Source organism: Schistocerca serialis, chromosome 10, assembly GCF_023864345.2.
Source record: "Schistocerca serialis cubense isolate TAMUIC-IGC-003099 chromosome 10, iqSchSeri2.2, whole genome shotgun sequence".
Lineage (NCBI taxonomy): Eukaryota > Metazoa > Arthropoda > Insecta > Orthoptera > Acrididae > Schistocerca > Schistocerca serialis.
In genome coordinates, this window is record NC_064647.1 from 158,276,444 (window position 1) to 158,299,505 (window position 23,062).

Sequence of the window (23,062 nt, forward strand, 5' to 3'; positions counted from 1 at the left end):
CCCTCCCCCCTCCCACAATGGTGGTGGTCAGTGCCTGTAGCGTCCACATACCACACACACAGTCACATACACCATTTTTCCCACAAATCGCTTGTACTCCTGTAATTAATCAGCTTTTATGAGGTTGGGGAAATGAGGGAAATGACGCACTGATGATGATGATATCACTCACCTGAAGTTCTTGTAAAATTATGCATCTATTTATAGCAGAATAATAAATATACAATGTGGGCTGCACTATTCAGTCTGTAGCACTTCATATTCCAATTTTATTTGTGGATGCATTGTGGAATAAATTATTAGTTTTCATTCTGGTATCCACAGCTCCAATATTTGGCCAGCATTGGCAGGATATATTGCGACAAGTGCCAACGTCCTGGATTAAATTTGAAACCTGTTTACAGTGTCTCGTAAAGTGAGGACCCGTGACACTGTTGATGACAATCCATGTCTCACACAGGGTTGTTAATGTTGGCAGTCTCCTCCACACTATTTGAGAGAGCAGGGTGTGTGCCAGCACTGGGTATCATCTTCTCGCTACTCTCTCACTGTCAGAAAGAATACAAACATACGACAGTTGTCTACTCTAAACACATACTTAAAAAGCTAACATTTCTCAAAGGAGAGGTGCCAACGTGCATGAAGAAAGATCTTTCTAGATAGGAAACTGGACCTGCCACTTACGGTCTCCCAGTGTTTTTTGACTTTAGAGTACATAAAACACAATGTCCTTGCCAGTTGCTGAAATCTGTAATTTATATGCTGATTGTCAATGTCATACAATTACGTGATATCAGAAACATCTTTGTCACATACTAGAAAATCTATGTATGTAAGGTGTTGCCAAATATGGTCCTGTGCCTGATACTTGTCTGATGATAAAATAAAAAGGTACACTTTATTGGACAATTTATGCACATACGCTTGCGCATGTGTGTGTGTGTGTGGGGGGGGGGGGGTTGGAGGTGCATGCATGCTAATTTTAATAAAGATTTCATCATACAACCCTCTTCTCCTCCCCCAGTCCTCTTATTTATGGGTATGAATGTGTGAGTATATAGTAATAATTTATGTCGGTATACTGTACAGAAGTGCCCTGCAGCAACTGATTCTGGTTATGATTATACAGCTGGATCCATTCCACATTCCTAAAGGTTCTCTTTCATCATGGGAGTTCCAGAACACAATGTATGAAAGAATTATAAAGCACATTATAAAATGTTTATTTACTATCAACAGGTGCGTCGGTGTTTGGCCTGGACACAACTGACCTTACCTCTACAACAACAGGAGGCCTGGACTCTGTGCTGGACGGACACACTGAGAACAACTCCAGTGACGATGACCTTAGTACCACAATAGATGCGACCGATGCCCAGGCCATTCGTCGGCAGCTGGAGGGTCTCGAGAGCATGTACTCCGAGGTAAAACATCCCCAAAGTTTAATGGTCACAAACCTACAAAAAATGTGACTTGACTGTTAAGTAAACTGACTGGTAACATTCCCCTTCCTCCTCACATAGATATGAGAAAGTTGCATCACACAGTAAACTTGACAGCTCCCCCAACACAGGTCATAACAATAAGGGTTGCAGGCATTAGCAGCCATTGTACCATTAAATGGCATGCGGCACACACTAAGGCAAAGCCATTTCACAGTGTTCAGCCACCGATGACAAAATAATGTCGACAGGTGGCTATTAAAGAGGACACTGACAAAATAAATAAAAACTAGCATCAAACCCAGGTACTAATGAAGTTTAAGGCCCCTTGTGTGCTTGGGCAAATAAATGACTCACCAGCAACAGTGGCAGAAACATGTTTGGAATAGCTTTTCTGTGCACTTCCATGTAGAATGTTACTGGCATAACCTAATTGTTGTTATTATCAACAGGATAATCATTGTCATGCCCAAAGTTACAATTGCTGCTAGATTAAAGAATAAAAGAAATGTGATTGAACGAAGCACTCGTAAACTGAAGTACTGGCTATGGACTTCGTAAGGCATCCTGTCATAATGATACCACATATTTTGTATACATAAAAAGAAAGAAGGAGTCAAGTCAGAATTATAAGGTGGATGAAGAAATACTATACACCTGAATTATACAATGAGTCACTATGTGCCCTCTCAGACATAGATGTTGATGAAATGAGAATTATAGCAAATGAAAACCACCACCATATGTCAAAGTGGTACATTTTCAACAATTTTTGCACTTGAAAGCTTTCCTTGCTGTCATCGTACCACAGTATGACAATGATGGCATATAAGCTGTTATCACACAGTTATGTTAATAGGGGCATTGAGCACTGGGAGCAGTATACAAAATATAGTTTTCTTATCAGAAGTGTCTCAATGAAGATACAAATTTGTAAGTTTACTACCTATAAATATGATAAATACAAAATAAACAACATTCAAAACTTTTTTTTTTTTTTTACTGTCCTTTTGTTCAGTAAAGAGCACATCAGTGGATGATTATCTGAAACAGTTCTACTTCATACAAAAATATGCATTTGCTGACATGTCATTCTTGTGCATAATTCTGACCAGAAACATAACAAAGGCTTTCACCTAGTCTTAAAAATTGCAATTCACTGTGTGCCAGGTGCTATTCCCACCTCTCAGCCGAGAAAAAACACACACCTTGCATACTGAACATCACAACCCCACTCAACTCTCTCTCAGCAACAAGAAGAAGAACCATCTTCGCCTCCTTTCATGCTTCTATATCATACTCTATGTTCAAATATATTTATACCAATTCTCCAAACATTATTTCAATGTTTTTATTGCATATAGTTTACACTAACACAGTTTTAGTCAATAACATAATGTAATGAACACTCATCTCCTTTTAACTCTTAGCAATTCATACAGCTTTTTAATGTGTTATTACATTTTTATATAAATCTTGAAATTCTTAAATGAAAATAACTTCAGAATTATTGAAAATTATACAAAATCGAAAACATTTCTGTAAGCAGAGAACTTTCTACATCAAATCACGGACTGTGCCACAGCAAAAAGTAATTACTGGGATCGATTGGTAGTACAAAATTTTATAAATCGTGTTCTGTAAACAAAAATTTATTGGCCGAACTAACTACATCATAGGAATCAGTGAGACACAAATTACTGTGTAATGAGAATTTGGGAAAAATGGCCTGTGAAGTAATTTTGATAGGCAGTTTAAATCTGAAAGTAAATTGCAAACAAAGGGGATGGGGGATAGTACTTACTTACTCTAGGAGTGACATCTGACAAGTAGAGATGCTCTACACTAATGTGCTTCAAATTATATTTGAACATAGTCCAAAGTCTGTATTTTGGTCTCATTTTGTGATTGAAGGTAGTGGCAGTTCCTTTCAGGATGCCACTAGACCTATCTGGCAAGACGTGAAGTCCTGAACAATTTGCTAGCACCCCTGAAGATAAAACTGTTAATAACAATATTTATTGATCCCTTGACCATTTTGTACAGTAATATGTGTAAGCGACTTAAAAGGAAGCACTCAGAATGTAGATAACTTAAATGGAAACAAATTTCCGTGCATCCCTCCCTGTTTTCACTCATTCTGTTAATGTTGATCTTCACAAAGCTCACTTTAATTGCCGTTTGGGTACCATCCTGTCTCACACAGCTAAAATATAAAAGCAACATTCCTTATGTGAATGACATTGTAAAATATCATCAAATGTGTTCTTGAACAAAGTGGCAGACTTGTGTCAATGTGCATAAGTTATGCATTCATCAGTACTTTAAAACTTTTAGATATTAACATCTATTACAACTCTTTCTTAAACGTATCAAATGTTTTTATGTTCTTCATTTCTGCAGTAATGCACTGAATATTATTTTAGGTTTATACAGCATACTTTTTTGACATAGTGCCTTGCTATGTACTTGTCTAGTAAAATAATTCTTACTTCTGGGTTCATGACCATGGATTGGGCTGTTTTACACTGAAAATTCCCTATGTGATCTAAGATATACATAACAATTTCGGAAGAGTCATCATTTTAATTTATTTAAAAATGTTCCTGCATGATTCTCTATTGATACTGCCTTCAGTATTCTTATTGCTCATTTTTAAAATTTTGATAGCCTTTTTGCAAAACTTGCATTTCCTCAGAACAACACACCATACCCTAGCAGGCTATACAAATAGCACTGCCTCAATATTACCACCACTGTAAGCACTTTTGAGACATCGAACAAGCCGGTTATTAAGGAAGCACGACAGTGATAGGAATTCAGAAACTGAAAAGTGACAGCAGCGATACGAGAGACTTGTTCCCGCTCCCAGGTGCTGAAGCTGCTCGGCGTGAAGAAGGGCGGCAGCCGGTACCCGCCCTCTGACCCGCCGCGGCTCTCTCAGCGGCGAAGGGTCTACGGCAGCCTCTCGTCACTGCCCAGCTCTGCGAGTTCCAGGCCGCCCGCCACGCGGCCCCACGAACGTCGCAGGCATGACGACCACCGCAAGAAAGTCAGGGATCTCAAGGTACGTCACAGAAATATTTCAAGGCAATATCACACTCTTAAAGTACAAAGGATGAACTAGGTAATTAGGACCACCTGACTAACACAGATAAGTAGGGACTTCAGGAAGTATATGACACATGTTGACTCACACTAAGACTGTTATGCAACAAGGGTGGTATGTTGTCAGAAGAGAGTACGTGTTTCAGGTTTTCTATAGACACTAGTCCTGCTGCAGTAAGGGTAAAAGATGAATCATAGTGAGGGAGTGAAATGGTGTGACAACTGGAAATGTATTCCAGAGTTGGAGAATACGATTCTTGTGGGCAAAACATCTAAATTGCACCTTGAAACACCTTGAAATTCTGATAGTATATGGACCAAATGCAGCTTCAAGTCCAGCCATAGTGAAATAGTGACAACAATTTGACTTAAGTCACACACAGTTGTGGGTGATGATAATCTGCAGTATAGCTTGGATCTTTTACCGTGCAGTTTCCATCTTCTCAGCAAGTTGGAAGAACATCTGGGAGCAAAGAGGTTTTCCAATGATGAGGATATTCCTGCAGAAGTTCTCAAATGGCTTTATGACCGAAGAGCAGATTGAGGAATCGAATGACTGGTAGAATGCTCAGACCGTTGTTTACAGACAATATGGGACTATGTTGAAAAATAGTGTCATGTATTTGTGTCATTTTGAAGCATAGTGCAGCATTCAGTATAAGTTACTTGGCCTGCCATTATAACATGTAATCTATTTTTTGAAATCCCCTTGTAACTATCCTATCTTATTTGAAAATAATGATGTAGCCACCCATCATTTCTCTTTACCGTTTATCTAATTTAGAGGATCAGTTGCAATCAATAATATAATTTTGTGCAAGTATAGAAGTTTATCACTAATTCATGTAGTAAATGAAATATGGATGTTCAGGTTAAGATTGAAGATGGCAAGAAAGAAATGTGCTTGGAGATAATGAGGAATTTTGATTGCATTCACAATAAGACATGCAGAGTGATTTTAAAGAAACAAACAGGTTTACAGAAAGTATCATTTCTACAAACTGTGTGAGTGGTGATAACACTCTAGAATGGCATGAAGAAGATAACCTGAGGATGCAGAACAGGAGTGGATATTTATGGAACAATGGACAAATCAAAAATTGGGAAAGCTTCCTTGTAGCTTTGGTGTGGATAGAATAGGCATTTGACATGAAAATGGTACAAAGGAAAAAAACACTTGGGTTGATGAGAGGCAAAATATTCTTTAAAAAAGACTAAGGAAATTACTGCAACACAGTGCCTAAGATGTCCCACAAATATGAATACTGACAAGAGTGGAGCTAAGAAATGGAAGAAGCTAATCAGTACAAGAAAAAGAGTTTGAACATAGACACTCAGATAATGACCCTGTGCATTGTTCACAGATGCACTGCTTCAGCACTGTGGAATGACTAAGTAGAACTGCTGGTAATTGAAAATCACACTTATTCTCTGTACCTTGACTACTAATTTCATTTCTGTGTAAAGGACAATTTAGGTAACATTGGAGAACTACTAAGTACCATCAATTCATACTGCTGACTAGAAACATTTAAACTCGAATAATGAAACACTGTTTTCGCTAGAGAAAGTAATAATTGCATGTCGCACAATGACCGCGCACAAGTCTTTCAATTGGATGCCACTTCAGTTACTTGTGTGTCCCAATCTTCCCCAATTATCCAGAGAAGGAAAGGAGACCTATAGTTTAAAATGGAATCTGAACCACATGTCATTTCTGACAACATCTTACATCATGGAGAGGTGAAGGCTAGACTAAAAGCAGGCTGAAAATTTCCGCAGTCTGACCAGGATGCATTCCCGTGACCTCTCAGTTTCCAAGCAAATGCTTCACCAATAGGCCCCCAGGGCCGATAACCAGAGAAAGTGGAATTGTTTCTTCGAGAATTAGATATAAAATGGTACTACTTTTTAGTGTTCCTGAAGGATGTAGATGTCTCCTCGGCCATTGTTAAAGAACAAAAGATCATCATGTCATATGATACAAAGAGAGGACAGAGACTGCATACAGCACCTACACTACTATTGTACAGTCTGACTGTACAATTTTGTAAACGATGCAATTTTCAAAAGTACAGGTAAATTTGTATGTTTGGTTAACCATCTACCGTAGCTGAGGTTGTTAATGGGTGGTAGCCGGTTCGAATCCTGGAAGCAATTTTCACCATTAGTATTTGTCTGCCAAGGGAAAAGGAGGTAGCATGTCAAATTCCTGATCACCAGAATCTCAGACAATATCATGAAACGAATTCCAAATCTCACCATTGTTTCACAGAGTAAGGACACGTAATAGTGTGGATAGTGATCCATCCATCGGATGGGGACTTCGGAACTGGGGGCCCACTCAAGCTATTTGAGATGATAGTTCCAGGTTTCAGCCTCTCCCTCCTCTCAGCAGCTTGACACTAAACTCTACATGCACTGAACAGGTACACCTAAGACACAACTCTTGTACACTTCGTAAAGGATAGAAGTTTTTCAAACTACGTGGTTCAACAACCAATAAGGGGTTGTAAGTTGTCAGTCACTTGCGAAACAAGATTAATGTGTTTGGCTTGAATTAAATGTGTATAAAACTAATATAGAGGTTTTTGGAAATGAAAAATAAAGAAAATATCCAAGGTAAGAAAAACACAATACACATAAAATTATTCTAGCATTTGTGGATGATTGGCTGAAACCTAACATCCTAAAACAGTTACAGTTCATGCAAGAATATTAATTTGTTGCCACGGAATCTTGTTTCTGGTTGGAAACCTCACCAGGCCTTTCCACATTACATTTTACTAGATGGCAAAAGCTTTTCAGTCCATGTGCACACCTATTACATACCACATATCACTAGATACTTTGATCAGCACTGCCTAGCAACTCGCTCCTAACTTTTCACACATTTGTGTCTAATAGTATGTCAAAAATTATTTAAATAGACTTGTTTCATAAAGAAATTTGTGTGCATTTTTAAGTATTAATTAACCAGGAATTTAGGCAATATTCATTATTAAGTACATAAGTAAACACCGAAATATTTGAAAAATAAATAATTAAACCATAGGAAAAAAAGCAAAACACAAATTACTGCCTGAATACCAGCAGCAATAATTTGAAAAAATGTGTGAAGTAATTTTGATAGTTACTAAGTAACTTTTGCCCATGAATAAAAAAAAAGCCCATTTACGTACTCTAGAACCGAGATCAGAGCAAGTGTGTAAGCTCAACTTCGCTACATTGCAAATACTGTAGAGTAGGGCAGTACTCACAATTCTACTATTGGAAAAGCCATGGATTCCAACTGATTGCAAATTATTTTATTAACATGTTTGGGAATTCAAGAAATGTAAACTTCATTTAAAGCAGAAAGAAGAGAAAGTATGATAATTCAGTAGACAGCCATGCCAAAGGTGCATCTACAGTGGAACGGTATTCGGAGAGAGGCTAGGCTATCCCTTGATTCCTGAAGAGGGGCAGCAGTCATTTCAGTTGTTGCTCATGTAACAGAGCAGATAATAAACCAACTTGCTTTGCAGGTATTGCAAAAAACTGCAAGCAAGGGGAAATTAGCCATTATTTTTTCCTGAAGGCATGCCTGCCGTGCTACTATATGGCTCAATGGGTACAATGTTCTGGAGATAAAATATTCTCCCTTTTGAATCTCTAGGCAGGGACTATTCAAGAGGATGTAATCATCAGTATAAACAAAACTGTTATTCTGTCAGTCAGAGCATCGAATATTAGATCCCTTAATTGAGTAAGTAGGTTAGAGAATTTACAAAGGGAAATGGATCATGTTAGATATTGTCTGAATTAATTAAGTCCAGTGGCAGAAAGAACGAGACTTCTGGTCTGGTCAGTGCAGGGTTACCAACACAAAATCAGATACAGATAATGTGTAGACCTAATAATGAATAAGGAAACAGGAATGTGGGTAAGCTACTATGAACAGTATAATGAACACATTATTCTAGCCAAGACAGAGATGAAGCCAACACCTGCAACAATAGTACAAATTTACATGCCATTTACCCACCTAGACGATGAAGTGACTGAAAGAATGTATGATGAGAAAAAGGAAGAGAAGGAAAAATAGTACGAGAATATGGACTGGGGAAAACGAATGAAAGAAGAAGTCACCTGGTAGCATTTTGCAAAAAGCACAATTTAATCATTGCTAACACCTGGTTTAAGAATCATTCAAAAGATTGTACAGGGGTTTCAGAATGGAGTTGTAAAAATTTGGGGACAGGTTCCTTACACCTAAGCAAGGAAAAAAATTCCAGTAAACGTGGGCTCTAAAATACAAACCTTACGAGCCATGAGCATTTGTTCATCTTTGTTACAGTGAAAAACATATGTTTTACTGAACATCTACTCTTAGCTCTGAAGGTATGCATCTTAAAGTCCATGTTTACCGTACATTTATTTCTTGTTTTGGTCCATACTACCTCTTTCCAATGTATGGAAAGCAAAGAGCTTCCAGCAGAAGAGATGCAGTTCACCAGGTTGATTGTATGATGGGAAGACAAACATTTTGAAATCTGATTTTATACTGTAAGAAATTTCCAGAGGCAAATGTGAACTCTTGAGAATAATTTATTGGTTATGAACTGCAGGTTAAAACAAACAAAAATGCAAAATGGTAGGAAATCAAGGAAATGAGCATGGATAAATTCACAGATCCAGAGACTGTTGAGAATTTCGGAGGTAGGCCTAGGCAATGGTAGACTGAATCAAGGGACAGGAATACAAAAGAAGGTAAATGAGCAGCTTTGTGAGATGGAATAGGAAAGGCAGCAGAGAATTACACAATAAAAACTCATGGCCTTGTAGAAATTCCTGAATAATGTAGGAAATACTGAATTTAAGTGATGAAATGACAGAAAGTAAAAATGCAACAAAGGGATAGAGAAACAATTAAAATCACTCAAAAGAGGAAAGACCACTGGACCTGATGGGATACCAGTGCAATTTTACACAGAGTATGCGAAGGAACTTGCCCCCCTTCTTGCAGCGGTGTACCGTAGGTCTCTAGAAGAGCGTAGCATTCCTAAGGATTGGAAAAGGGCACAGGTCATCCCCATTTTCAAGAAGGGACGTCGAACAGATGTGCAGAACTATAGACCTATATCTCCAACATTGATCAGTTGTAGAATTTTGGAACACGTATTATGTTAGAGTATAATGACTTTTCTGGAGACTAGAAATCTACTCTGTAGGAATCAGCATGGGTTTCGAAAAAGACAATCGTGTGAAACCCAGCTTGTGCTATTCATCCACGAGACTCAGAGGGCCATAGACACGGGTTTCCAGGTAGATGTCATGTTTCTTGACTTCCACAAGGCATTTGATACAGTTCCCCACAGTCGTTTAATGAACAACGTAAGAGCAGACCAATTGTGTGATTGGATTGAAGAGTTCCTAGATAACAGAACGCAGCATGTCATTCTCAATGGAGAGAAGCCTTCTGAAGTAAGAGTGATTTCAATTGTGCCACAGGGGAGTGTTGTAGGACCATTGCTGTTCACAATATACATAAATGACCTTGTGGATGACATTGGAGATTCACTGAGGCTTTTTGTGGATGATGCTGTGGTATATCGAGAAGTTGTAACAATGGAAAATTGAACTGAAATGCAGGAGGATCTGCAGCGAATTGACGCAGGGTGCAGGGAATGGCAATTGAATCTCAATGTAGACAAGTGTAATGTGCTGCAAATACATAGAAAGAAAGATCCCTTATCATTTAGCTACAATATAGCAGGTCAGCAACTGGAAGCAGTTAATTCCATAAATTATCTGGGATTACACATTAGGAGTGATTTAAAATGGAATGATCATATAAAGTTGATCGTCGGTAAAGCAGATGCCAGACTGAGATTCATTGTAAGAATCCTAAAGAAATGCAATCCGAAAACAAAGGAAGTAGGTTACAGTATGCTTGTTCGCCTACTGCTTGAATACTGCTCAGCAGTGTGGGATCCGTACCAGATAGGGTTGATAGAGGAGATAGAGAAGATCCAAAGGAGAACAGTGCGCTTCATTGTAGGACCATTTAGTAATCGCAAAAGCGTTACGGAGATGATAGATAAACTCCAGTGGAAGACTCTGCAGGAGAGATGCTCAGTAGCTCGGTACGGGCTTTTGTTGAAGTTTCGAGAACATACCTTCACCGAGGAGTCAAGCAGTATATAGCTCCCTCCTACGTATATCTCGTGAAGAGACCATGAGGATAAGATCAGAGAGATTAGAGCCCACACAGAGGCATACCGACAATCCTTCTTTCCACGAACAATACGAGACTGGAATAGAAGGGAGAACCGATAGTGATACTCAAGGTACCCTCCGCCACACACCGTCAGGTGGCTTGCAGAGTATGGATGTAAATGTAGATGTAGATATTGCAGCCAAGACGAATAAAAAGTCTAAAAAATGAGACTGACAGATATTGCAAAATGGCTACACAGAAATAGCTGGAGTGCAAATGCCAGGCTGTAAAAGCATGCATAACAAGGGTAGCGATGCTGCCTTTAGGAAACTTACAGACTTTTGGAGAAATGAGAAGCAGCTGTATGAATATCAAGAGCTCAGATGGCAAGCCAGTACTATGAAAATAAGGGAAAGCTGAAAGGTGCAAGGAAAATCTAATGGTTCTACATAAGGTAAACAAGTGTGAGGGCAATATTATAGAGAGGAAAGAAGTAGTAGATGAAGATGAAATGGGAGACACAACACTGTGAGAAGGCTGTGACAGAGCAGTGGAAGACCTATGTAGAAATACTGCCTCTGGAACAGACAACATATCCTTACAGTTATTGAGATCCTTGGGAGAGCCAACCACGACAGAATTATTTCACCTGGTGTGCATGATACACAAGGCAGGCAAAATACCCTTGGATTTAAGGAAATGTAATAATTCCAATGCCACAGATGACAGATGCTGACAGGAGTGAATATTACCACACTATCAATTTAATAACTCATAGTCACAAAATACTGACCTTTGGAGTGTTGGTTTCAGGAAATATGCAGGAATATGTGGAGCAATATTGACACTATGATTTATCTGGGAAGATATGTTGAAGAAAATGTCAAACCTACATGTATAACATTTGTAGATTTAGACAAAGCTTTTGACAATGTTGACTGGACATCACTCTTTGAAATTTTGAAGGTGGCAGGGATAAAGTGCAGGGAACAAAAAGGTCATTTACAGCTTGCACAGAAACCAGACTACAGTTATAAGAATCAAAGGACATACCGTATTTACTCAAATCTAAGCCAGACTTCTTTCTGTTTTCTTTTGTAATCCAAAAAACCGCCTGCGGCTTAGAATCGAGTGCAAAGTAAGTGGAAGTTCTGAAAAATGTTGGTAGGTGCTGCCACAACTAACTTCTGCCGTCGAATATATGTAGCGCTACACAGGCATGCTTTGCAGGCACAAAGATAAATAATGGCGCCAAAACCTCTACGTCAGTAAATAAATTTAAAAAAAGAGTGGAAGACTAGCTTTTTACTCCGCCCCGAGTTTCGATCACTGCATTTTCATACATTATCCAACAAAGTAAATATGAATTCCGTATTGTTCATCTTCGAATGTAGCAGCATTTCAATGTACTACAAGAATCCGACTGCCAAGACTGTTTAGGCTGTTTGTCAATATGGCCAACTCTATGTTCTGAATTTTTTCCTACCTGTGAGAAGAGATGGTTGCTAATAGGAACTTTTATGAAATGTGAATCACATGCAGTATTCTCTTCACCATAAGAATAATACGAATATAAACATTTTGCCATGTATTGTTTCATGTTTGGTGGTATCTAATTTAAATCCTGTCTGCCTAATACACTACAAAACTAGAGTGAGACAACAGCAAATGCGGAAGAATATACATATCATGTCATGTTTATATCCGTATTATTCTTATGCCTAGTAGTGATACAGTCAGAAATGAGGCACGGCAATTGACTACATTTTTAAATCTAAGATGACTCTAATTTCTGTGCAGAATGTTATGTACTAAAGAGGCGTCTGCAAAGATTTTCAAACGGAGAAAAATTTTCGCTAAACTCTCGTTCAGAACTTCTATCATACGCAGTATATTATTTGATTCTTGTTGATCATTATCAAAGAAAGCAGCAGTGTAAGTAGCAACAAATAGCAGTCCCTTGCCATTGTTTCGCCAATGAGACTATTCCTCTCTCTCTCCCTCTCTCTCTTTTTTTTGTAAGCGGTGGTAGCGTGCACAAAAGCAAGCCATTCCGCGAGCTGCGACAGGCCGTAAACACTCATTATCAGAATGCGACAAACAGTGCATGACACAGTACAGTAATGCATTTTCAGCTTAGAGTGATGTAAACACCTATAACAAAGAGAACGGCGCTTATCAGATCAAAGAAATATAAACAATCAATTCAAACCAGACGAAGCACGTGAAAAAGGAAGGGTACCCATATAAATACGGACGGAGCGCCTGACGCATAGCAATGGCTACCTGGTAAAGCTTAACTTCTAAGCTTATGACTCGAAGCAGAGTACTGTAGCTGTATCGTCATCCATTCGACCTAAATTGTGTCTCATATTACAATGGACCAACTTTGTTTCGATTTGGAGGTGCGGCCTAAAACTTTTCTCTCCCCTTGAATTTCGAGTCTCAAATTTCAGGTGCGGCTTAGATTCGGGAAAATGTTTTTTCCTTGATTTCAAGTCTCATTTTTTAGGTGCGGCTTAGATTCAAGTGCGGCTTAGATTCGAGAAAATATGGTAAAAGGGAAACAGTGGTTAGGAAGGGAGTGAAAAAGGGCAGTGGCCTATCCCCAATATTATTCAATCTGTACATTGAGCAAGCTGTATAGGAAACCAAGGAAAAATTTGGAAATGGGAATACAGTTCAGGAAGCAGAGCAGCTGAAGGGAATGGGTGGTGAATTAAAAATAAATTAAAAAATGATGATCAATAAAAGTAATACAGTGCAGTAAAATTAAACCAGGAGGTGCTGAGGGAATTAAGATTAGAAAATGAGACCCTAATAGTAGTGGATGAGTTTTGCTGTCTAGGCATAAAAATAACTGATGATGGCCAAAGAGGGGCAGATATGTAATGCAGACTGGCAATAGCAAGAAAAGCATCTCTGAAAAAGAGGGATCTGTTAACATTTAATATCAGCGTAAGTGTTAGGAAGTATTTCGTGAATGTATTTCTTTGGGGTGTAATCTTGAAAGGAAGTGAAGTGTGGACAATAATCAGTTCAGACATAAAAGAATAAATGATTTTGAAATTTGATGTCACAGAAGAATGCTGAAGATTTGCTGGGTAGAACAAACAACAGACGAGCAGACACTGAATCAAATTGGGGAAAAAAGAAATTTATGGCAGAGCTTGAGTAAAAAAAAGTGACAGGACGATAGGAAACATTCTGAAGCAGCAAGGAATTGAATACACTACGCAGCTTCAAATGGATATAGGTTCTGCTAGTTAGGCGGAGTTGACAGGGCTTGCACTGGGTAGATTAGCACGGAGAGTTGCATCAAACCATTCTTCAGACAGAAGGCAACAACAACATTCATCACATTTGCCTGTTTCAGAATATAGCACAAATGATGTTTTACTTGAGATTTTTATGAGACTTCCAGATTTACCATTCCTGGTTTTTTTTGCAGGGGATCAACAAGAGGTTCCAGCGCCTGGAGTCTCACGTGGTCACTCTGGCCCGCAGTGTCGCACATCTGTCCTCAGAAATGAGAACCCAGCACCTCATGATACAGGTAAGCAATCTATTTAAATTGATGAACTGTCAGAAATGACAGGAAAACAGGTTAAGTAAAGGTAATCTGTTTTTCTGTTAGTGTTTAGCTCATGTAGTATGAGCTCTGCTTTTTAGGATTTGAAAATTTTTATTTATTATTGAATGTTTTGGCTAGATGCCTTTCCTGAAGCTACAGCTGTCAAGGTAACCTAGGGGCAGAAAGTTGTGTGTGTCATCTGTTTGTGAATTATATACGCCTTGTGCTGTTATCATATTTTAACTGTTCGCATATCATATTCTCCGAGGCAGAATTTGATGACCCGCCCGAAATTTTATGAATTAGTATTTGCGTTGCAAAAATATGAAGAGACCCACCCACTGTGTGCCTGAATGAGTGTGGGAAACCATCAAAAAACCACACTCAAGCTGGCCAATGTACTAGCCCACAGTTGTTAATATGCCCCACAGATTCGATCAGGGTCTGGTGTACCTCCATTTCTCGTATGTTAGCATACTACATATCATGCTATATGAGCAGGTTATTAAGTTAAGGAATAATGGTGTATTTTCAAGTGTCCAGCTGAGATGTTTCCATTTTTTTACCCAAAATTTCAACGACCAACCCAGTCATCTTATTTACATGCTGTGAGCTTTTGTTGTTATGCATGCTCTCTGCCTCAATTCAAACCAGACTGTGAACTATTATTGGTGTCCCACAGCTATTTATAGCCAAGTTCAATCCCTATACCCCTTGATACTCATTTAGCATTGTTTAGGGTTAAAGGTAACTGACTTCTGATCAATTTGTAATTGACCCAGTATCAGATATGCATATCAACATCCAGGTCATCAGCTTCCAGACTCTGCAATTCAATTGCTGAGAAGAGAAAATGACTTGACCCTTACTTGCCAGTGGTCAAACACTGAAACCACACATAATTATCTTATTTAATGTGAAAGATGACTCATAATAATGATTTGTGGTGTATGGGACATAATTTCAACAACACATGAACACCTAACATTAAAAAAATAAATAAAAAAACATAAATTCCCTGAACTATTTGATGGATTCTAGAGACCAGTAATTACAAATAAAAGCTACTGGTAAGCTAGGTAGTTGAACTAAAAAAAAGGTGATTTGCCCAGTAACCACTTGTAAACAAAGGGTTTAAGAATACTCTAGTTGGAGGCTATAATGCACTTTTTATGTAAAATTGCTACAAAGGCAATTTCCTAACTTATGTAATTACAGACAGAGGTTGTAAAACTTATCTTAATAGCTTTAGTCATCATCATACCAGTTGCATGTGTGTCAGGTGTCAGTTTAGATTTTGTACCCTGCATCAAAAGTAAAGTGTATATGAAATTGACAAAGCTTGAAACATAGCCAGATGGAACACCTAACCTAACATAAACACTACGGGTTTCTTTTTCTCTTTCCTGTTTCCTATCCATATTTAATCTATACACAAAATTCCCAAATTTTTATCTAAGCTTTATTTTTCTTAAGTTTATTATTTAGCATGTTATTTACATGATGCTAATGATGACAGTACAATTAGTTTGTGCAGAAATATTTTGTTTAATGAAGTATTCAAAATTTATGATAAGGTCTTATGGGACCAAGCTGCTGAGGTCATTGGTCCGTAAGCCTACACACTACTTAATCTAACTTAAACTAACTTACACTATGGACAATACGCACACTCTTGCCCGGGGGAGGACTTGAACCTCCAACGGGGCGAGTCGCACAGACCGTGACGAGGTGCCTCAGACCGCGCGGCACACTAATAATTGTTTATTTTAAGATTGATATACTTTATTCGAATGCCCCACTTTTTTCTGATAAATAAATGTCTCATCTTTTCTGAAGCTTCTACAATTATCAAAATCTATTAACTGTTGCTGTCATAAGAAATCTAGAAATTTGAATATGAAAATGTAATCCCTTCAAAAACCTAAAGTTACATCCTTCTGTTTTGAAAAATGTACCATGTTAATTAGTTACATGCATCATACAGAAAATTTGAGTTTTCAGAAAATTCTTGGTGGGTTTTGCGAAATCCCAGGGATAAAAATGAGGTCTGTAATTCCATTACATAAAATATAACCTAGAATTAATGTAATTTGAAAAATATATGACTTAGCCTCTACTGTGTATAAGTGTTCCCTGTTTCTCTTGTCTCTCAGGTTGATGCTGAAAATGAAATAACTTTGTATTTAAGTCCTTGAGTGAAGTTGTATGATAGCATTATATATTGTCACTTACATAAAATTTCGAAATGAATATTTATTAAGTATTGAGCTGCCAGTTGTTTGTTTAATTTAGACTCCTCAATGTCTGTGTGGTTTAATGGTTCATCGTGTTACAAGCATGAAGAGTATTTTATACGTGTTGATCATCACAGTTTGGACAGTGATAAAAAAAGAACTACATTAACTTGGTAACTTGCTTGACTTGTGTTATGTACAGTTATTTAAAGATATATTGGAATAACTAGGAATCATCTGTTGGCACTGAAAGAAGAAGAAGACTGCTGAGGAATCCATCTGAAAGGTCAGTAAGTTAGATAGGTGCGCTTCTGCTTGCAGGAGATGGAGAACATTCGGGGCGAGATCGCAGCACTGCGCACTCAGACGGCGCTGCACCACCACCGGTCGCAGTCCGTGCCGCGTGCCCTCAACGTCGCGGGTGGTGCCGGCCCACAAGGGGACAGCGCAGGCGGCCTGTCGAACCCGTCACGCGTCCGCAAGCTGACCAAGTTCTTCGGGGACGAGCCACCCCTGCTCAGGTTGTTCCTCCGGAGGCTCGGCTACGAGGTAGGGCTGGGGGGTTACAAGCTCAGCTGGCTCTAAGCCAGGCTGCTGGCTTACGGCTTAGCAGGTGCCGACAGGCGTCTCCCATTGCATTATATTTGTTAATTAACATCCTGCAGATTAAGCTTATCTGTTATGGATATTACAGAACCATATGACAGTCGGTTAGTTGGCTGTAAATACAGATAAATGTGACCAATCACTTATGACACATTTATTTTCATGAACTACTTTTTGAGCATTTTTGGGCTCATTTTCAGGTGAGGCATAGAGAAGTTCCATACTTACTTTTTTATCATGGTGCTATGTACCGACTCTTAACAAGAAGGTAGGAAACACTTCAATGTATTTATCTGATGTGTTCTTGTATGACAAGTTGTACCAGAAAACAAATTTCTTTACTTAAAGCAGCAATATGGTGGTATTGTCATCTTGGAAGCTTCCATTTTCATCATCTAGTGAGCACAGAATTGAGCACTATATGATGAATTCTGTAACTGACAGGCAATGAAAAACAAATTGCCAAGTTAATATTAGCCCTTTGACTGCTGCGGATGAGTTAAATCGTTACACTCCACTGCTCCCCAGGTGCTGGTGACACATTTAAATGCCACCTCTGGGTTTTCCCTTACCCAACTGATGAGTTTACATATCCCATTCTGCCAGCCATCTCACTGCTGTGGACGAGTTACGTCTATATCTCGGTGAATAAAAAAGTTTCGAAAATTTATCATGCAAGATATGTGCCTCTTTGTGTTCTATCATTTGTAAAAAGCTTTGTTTCAATATCCTGACCCAAAATAAAATATAACGATTGCTATGACCACGTGTTTCCCAAAACCCACGAACGGAACTGGGTGTGCCACGTGCAACTGTCTGCCGGATACAAAAAACAATGAAATGAAATATCATTCTGCTCTCAATTTTAAATAAAATTTTGATATCTTATCTACATTTCATACCCAGCAATACATGAGCTGAAATCCAGGAGGTGTAGTTTACGCAATGCATTCTTATCTCTACAAACTCTTTTTAAAATTTCGTGCAATGCTTTACTTAATTTAATTTAGCACAGTTACTATGACAAATAACAAAACAATTCAGTCCTTTATCGAGTAAAGGTATTAGACTGTAAGATGTGCAAAACTCAATTTTTTTCACAGAATAATTTTTGTACAATTGGATGATAAGTTTATCATAGTGGTGGGAACACCATCTCTCAGCACAGCAACAACAAAGCCGCACTCAGCAACGAATGCAGAGAGCACATCTATAGTAGTCAAAGGGTTAATAGCAAAACAATACAGTTGTTTGCTACGTGATTAATACTGTGGCCGCAATTAAACTGGAAGCTGACGGGTGGATATTAACAACAATACCACACAGTCTGCTGCAGTATACAAAGAAAATTTCAACACAGCTTCCCGTATACATATCACTCATGGCAGAAGATTAAAGGGTCTTTTTGTATCTTACTATTACAGAGACAGTATCCAACATCAATCTACAGACATAAATACGTAACTTCTTTATGCATCGCCTGAATATGCACTCAAAAAGTAGTTTACGAAAATAAGTAAATATTTTATAAGTGACTGGTCACAGTTATGTGTGTTTATATTCAAACTCTTCTCATTTTTTAACATGACTGGATAAACAAAGGAAAAATATGAATCATTAGATTTCAAAATTACAAATCCTCAAAGTTGTACAGTATGTTCTTCAGGCATTTCTGTTTAACTGGGAAAGTGTGTTCTTTTATTTACATTTTGTAAAAAAAAAAAAAAAAAAAAGAAACAAAAGAAGAGTCTGAAACCAGGAAGTGCACTACAACGATGATGGGTGATACAATGATGCAAGCTGCAAGAGAGTTAGGAGGGAGAATGATAGCAATCTCCTTTTCTGATTATTTCGTGGTACAGAAACAATTAGAGGTTTGTGAAGAAGTTGCACATGAGTTTGGTATAAAATTTAATGCAAAGAAATGCGAGTTGATGGTCGCTACAAGAGAGAATGACAGACCAAGGTGAGCATGCTACTGGTTAGGGAGCAGATGAAAATGGAAGAATTAATTAAAGGACAAATGAACATGCAATGCAAGCTGGCAGCTTTACAAGAATTGTATGTGACAAAGAAGTCTGCCAGAAAAGTACGAAGGTTATTCCATCATTTTTCAGGATGCATCTGGGATATTATTAACTCTTGTATTGATATTTAGGCTGACACCCTTTCAGCCATTCTGAAGGTGGGTCACTTGCAAGATTTTTAACGCACTTTACACTGTGGAGTAAACACATGTATGTCAAAGATAATACTGTTGGTAACAAGAGTATCAGTAATAAAACAGTACACCTCCAAGAGTAAAACGGAGCAAGCACAGAGTCAGCAATTCCACAGTCCTTATAAAGTAGCTGGTTTATTATTATCGATGACATATGTTGTACTGCCAGGCAGTGAATACCTAGAACAGTATTTCCTTTAAAACTCCAGGCATGAAATGAGTGGTTTCCCTGACATGTTGAGCTGGCAAACCCTAGTCTCAGTTAAACAGGATGTTTGGTAATTGTATTTCCACAGCTTCCTTGATCACTTTCAACTGACTCAGCTTGATAATGGCTGAAAGGTCTTCAGCTGAAATATCGGTACACGAGTTAATAATATCCTGGATGCACTCCCAAAACAATGATTGAATACTGATCCATCAGGAAAACTTCAATAAACACAAATAAGAAGATATTACCAATATTATCAATTGCATTACACACCAATTTTATTGTATGCTGCACAGAAATTGTTCAAAAAAGAAAAGAGAAAAAAAATAAGATGTGAGATAAGTTACATGAAGTTTTTGTGATGACAGATAGGTGCAAAAAATGCAGATAACATATGAGGGAAGAAGATTGAAAAAAGGGCATTCAGAAATTGGGGGAAAACTGGATCAGAGTAGTGACAGAGGGGTAATGGGGAAACAGGAGAGGATGGAGTGGCTTGTGTTCCCAGCAGATCCTGATAGTGGTGGGAAACCAGACTTACATTACCTAATATTTCTGTTACTTTTATTTGGGCAGGCACCTAAGGTGTAGAAAATTTCTGGAAACAAAAATTATTTATTTCCACTATTGGTGGCAGTTGACGTGCTTCCACATATGCTACCAAGCTATCCAACTTATGGCACATAAGTGTAGAACTTATGACAGTAGTCATGCATTTAGTTAGTTTAGAAGCTCTTTAGCAGTTGTAATCAGGGTGAGTCAATTGAAGTAAAATAAGCTGCCAACTTGCACTAACCGATACTATCTGTTAGAAGGTTGCCGTTGCTAAGACAGCTTGTTTTATTACAATTTTCTTGCACTGCACAGTGTTCTTGTTTCAGTTAATACAGTTTTTTACTAACTCTATGTGTGACTACTTGTCATAAAGTTCCCTGTCAATGATCAAACTTGTTTTGTCAGATTTCCAGTTTGCTACACACAATACACAGGTTTCTCAAATAAATGTATGTGTGTAGCATCTAATCATCCTTTTTTATCACTTTGAAGCTGTTGTGAGTATTGTGCCATGAAGTATTTTGACACTCGTGGGCAATGCATGAAGTGCAACACATCATACAAATTTTAAATCTTCAGAATCTGCTCCAGTCATCAGACATCTCAAAGTTACAGATAACAGTCTCGCAACCAGCTGGCTATTGTTTGACAAATGCATGCATAAATTGTCAGACTTGTTTGTCAAATTGGCTAACAGTCAAAACGTCTCTCAAACACCCTTTATGTTCGGTAAACATATGAAACAATGCAGCACTCTGCCAAATAATTTGAAAAACACATTAAGGTTGACAAATTGCTTTATCATTTGCTGGGGCATTAAGTGTTATGTTTGTCCACGATTTGCTCGTGGTTGGATGCTTGATGATTTGTGCACATACACATCAACTACCACCTGAAAGTAGACAAAACTAACCAATAATGGGAATAAATAAAAATTACAGTTGAAGGCAGAAAATGTTTTTATTTCAGAGATAACATTTCTGGATTGTTTGACAGAGTACTTCCTGTTAACACACGAGGGTAGTTCAATAAGTTCCACTGTCTGAGAGCAGGTGTCACTGCTAGTACAAGTCACTGATACCATCTCTTGAATAGTGCTAAAACAACAATTACACTGATTCACAGACTTTTTTCAGTTTCCCAGCTATTTCACTATCTGGAAATAGTGCAGTATCATTTAGTGATTCATGTTTTGCATTTGGATTGGAAATCACGCGACAAGATAAAAGTTTGATTCAACGAATTTAAAAAATGGTCTAACACCCATTTTTTTTTTTTTTTAATTAAGATTGCCTAGCAGAGTCGGTTACCAAAGAAATCATTGAAGAAGTCCACCGCATTGTTACTGCTGACTGTCAAACAAAATTGCTCAAAGTATCTGTAAAAGGCTGCTACTATTTTACATGTGAAGTTGGTGATTAAAAACTGTCATTTGAATAGGACACTACAATTGCTGAGAGCAGAGAGCAAGGAGATGCAGTTTTCAGCTTCAAATTTGTGTTTGGGGCAACTGAACCAAGATCCAGCTAGTTGTCTCCTTAGATGACACACTAATTAATCACTACAGCACAGAAACCAAGAACCAGTCAAAAAATACTGGGTTCCTCCCAGCGAATTTGCTGTGATATGGAAGGCATCATGTTTATAGGCTTCTTTGAAAAAGAAAAAATAATCACTGGACAATATTAAAGCGAGATACAATACCAACAAGGAATTTTAAGAAAACATGGCTGGATTTGATGAAGGAGAAAGTACTCCATCAGTGTTCCAAAAATTTGCTTGTCCTGGTGCATTGTGAATTTTTGTTGAAGAGATGATGAAGAGATGGCTCGCAGGTAAAAAGTTCTGCCCGGATTAGAACATTGAGATAAGAATTGTAAAGCTCTCTAAAATACAGTCCCATTTTTTGAAGACGCTCGAAAAATGAGTGGGACATTAAAAAAAAGTGTTTATCACTAGAAGGCACTACAAGGAGACTATGTTGAAAATACATAATTTTTTGAAAAGAATGGCACCTTCTTTCTGCTATGACTTTTTATCAAACCAATCTCTCGTTAAGTTTTTTTCCCACTGCTATTTGAGAGTTCATCTGTAACAGAGTGGGCGCATTATGAGTGAAACAAACAGGCAGCATTTTCACTTTCATTAAGCAGTATTCAGTATCTCTAAAGACCATAATCTTCATTGTACCTCATTTTAGCGTGCTTCCCTGATCTGTATGCAAGATAGTTTGCCGACCGGCAAACTAAGTCTAATTATATAATTCATTTCTATAGCCTATTGTGTACTGCTTACTACCAATAAAAATCCAGTCCAGTTTGTGGAGCTCTTCCAGTTGTAGTCTACTTACTGTCAATTAGTGTTGACCAATTGGGCCTCAAGTACTTTTTTCTGGTTTTTGCTGCAAATAATTGAGCTCATAGGCAAGACTACACTGAAAAAAATAGTTGTGGTTGTGGTCTTCAGTCCAGAGACTGGTTTGATGCAGCTCTCCATGCTACTCTATCCTGTGCAAGCTTCTTCATCTCCCAGTACCTACGGCAACCTACATCCTTCTGAATCTACTTACTGTATTCATCTCTTGGTCTCCTCCTACGATTTTTACCATCCACGCTGCCCTCCAATACTAAATTGGTGATCCTTCATGCCTCAGAACATGTCCTACCAACGGATCCCTTATCCTAGTCAAGTTGTGCCACACATTTCTCTTCTCTCTAATTCTATTCAATACCTCCTAATTAGTTATGTGATCTATGCATCTAATCTTCAGCATTCTGCCATAGCACCACATTTAAAAAGCTTCTATTCTCTTCATGTCCAAACTATTTATCATCCATGTTTCAATTCATACATGGCTACACTCCCTACAAATACTTTCAGAAACGACTTCCTGACACTTAAATCCC

At 38.2% G+C, this 23,062-nt stretch overlaps 1 protein-coding gene across 5 annotated transcripts in view; it reads left to right on the forward strand.

Annotated features, from left to right (window-relative positions):
- Nucleotides 1-23,062, forward strand: part of LOC126424843 (mediator of RNA polymerase II transcription subunit 1-like) — an 867,028-nt gene that overhangs the window by 837,374 nt on the left and 6,592 nt on the right. For 4 of the 5 annotated variants that reach the window (XM_050087650.1, XM_050087652.1, XM_050087649.1 and 1 more), the window contains 4 exons: nucleotides 1,240-1,424; nucleotides 4,315-4,509; nucleotides 14,204-14,308; nucleotides 16,885-17,112. In XM_050087650.1, the coding sequence (XP_049943607.1) occupies nucleotides 1,240-1,424; nucleotides 4,315-4,509; nucleotides 14,204-14,308; nucleotides 16,885-17,112 (713 nt within the window). The remainder of the gene's footprint in view (nucleotides 1-1,239; nucleotides 1,425-4,314; nucleotides 4,510-14,203; nucleotides 14,309-16,884; nucleotides 17,113-23,062) is intronic. The other variant, XM_050087651.1, reaches the window with a different exon arrangement.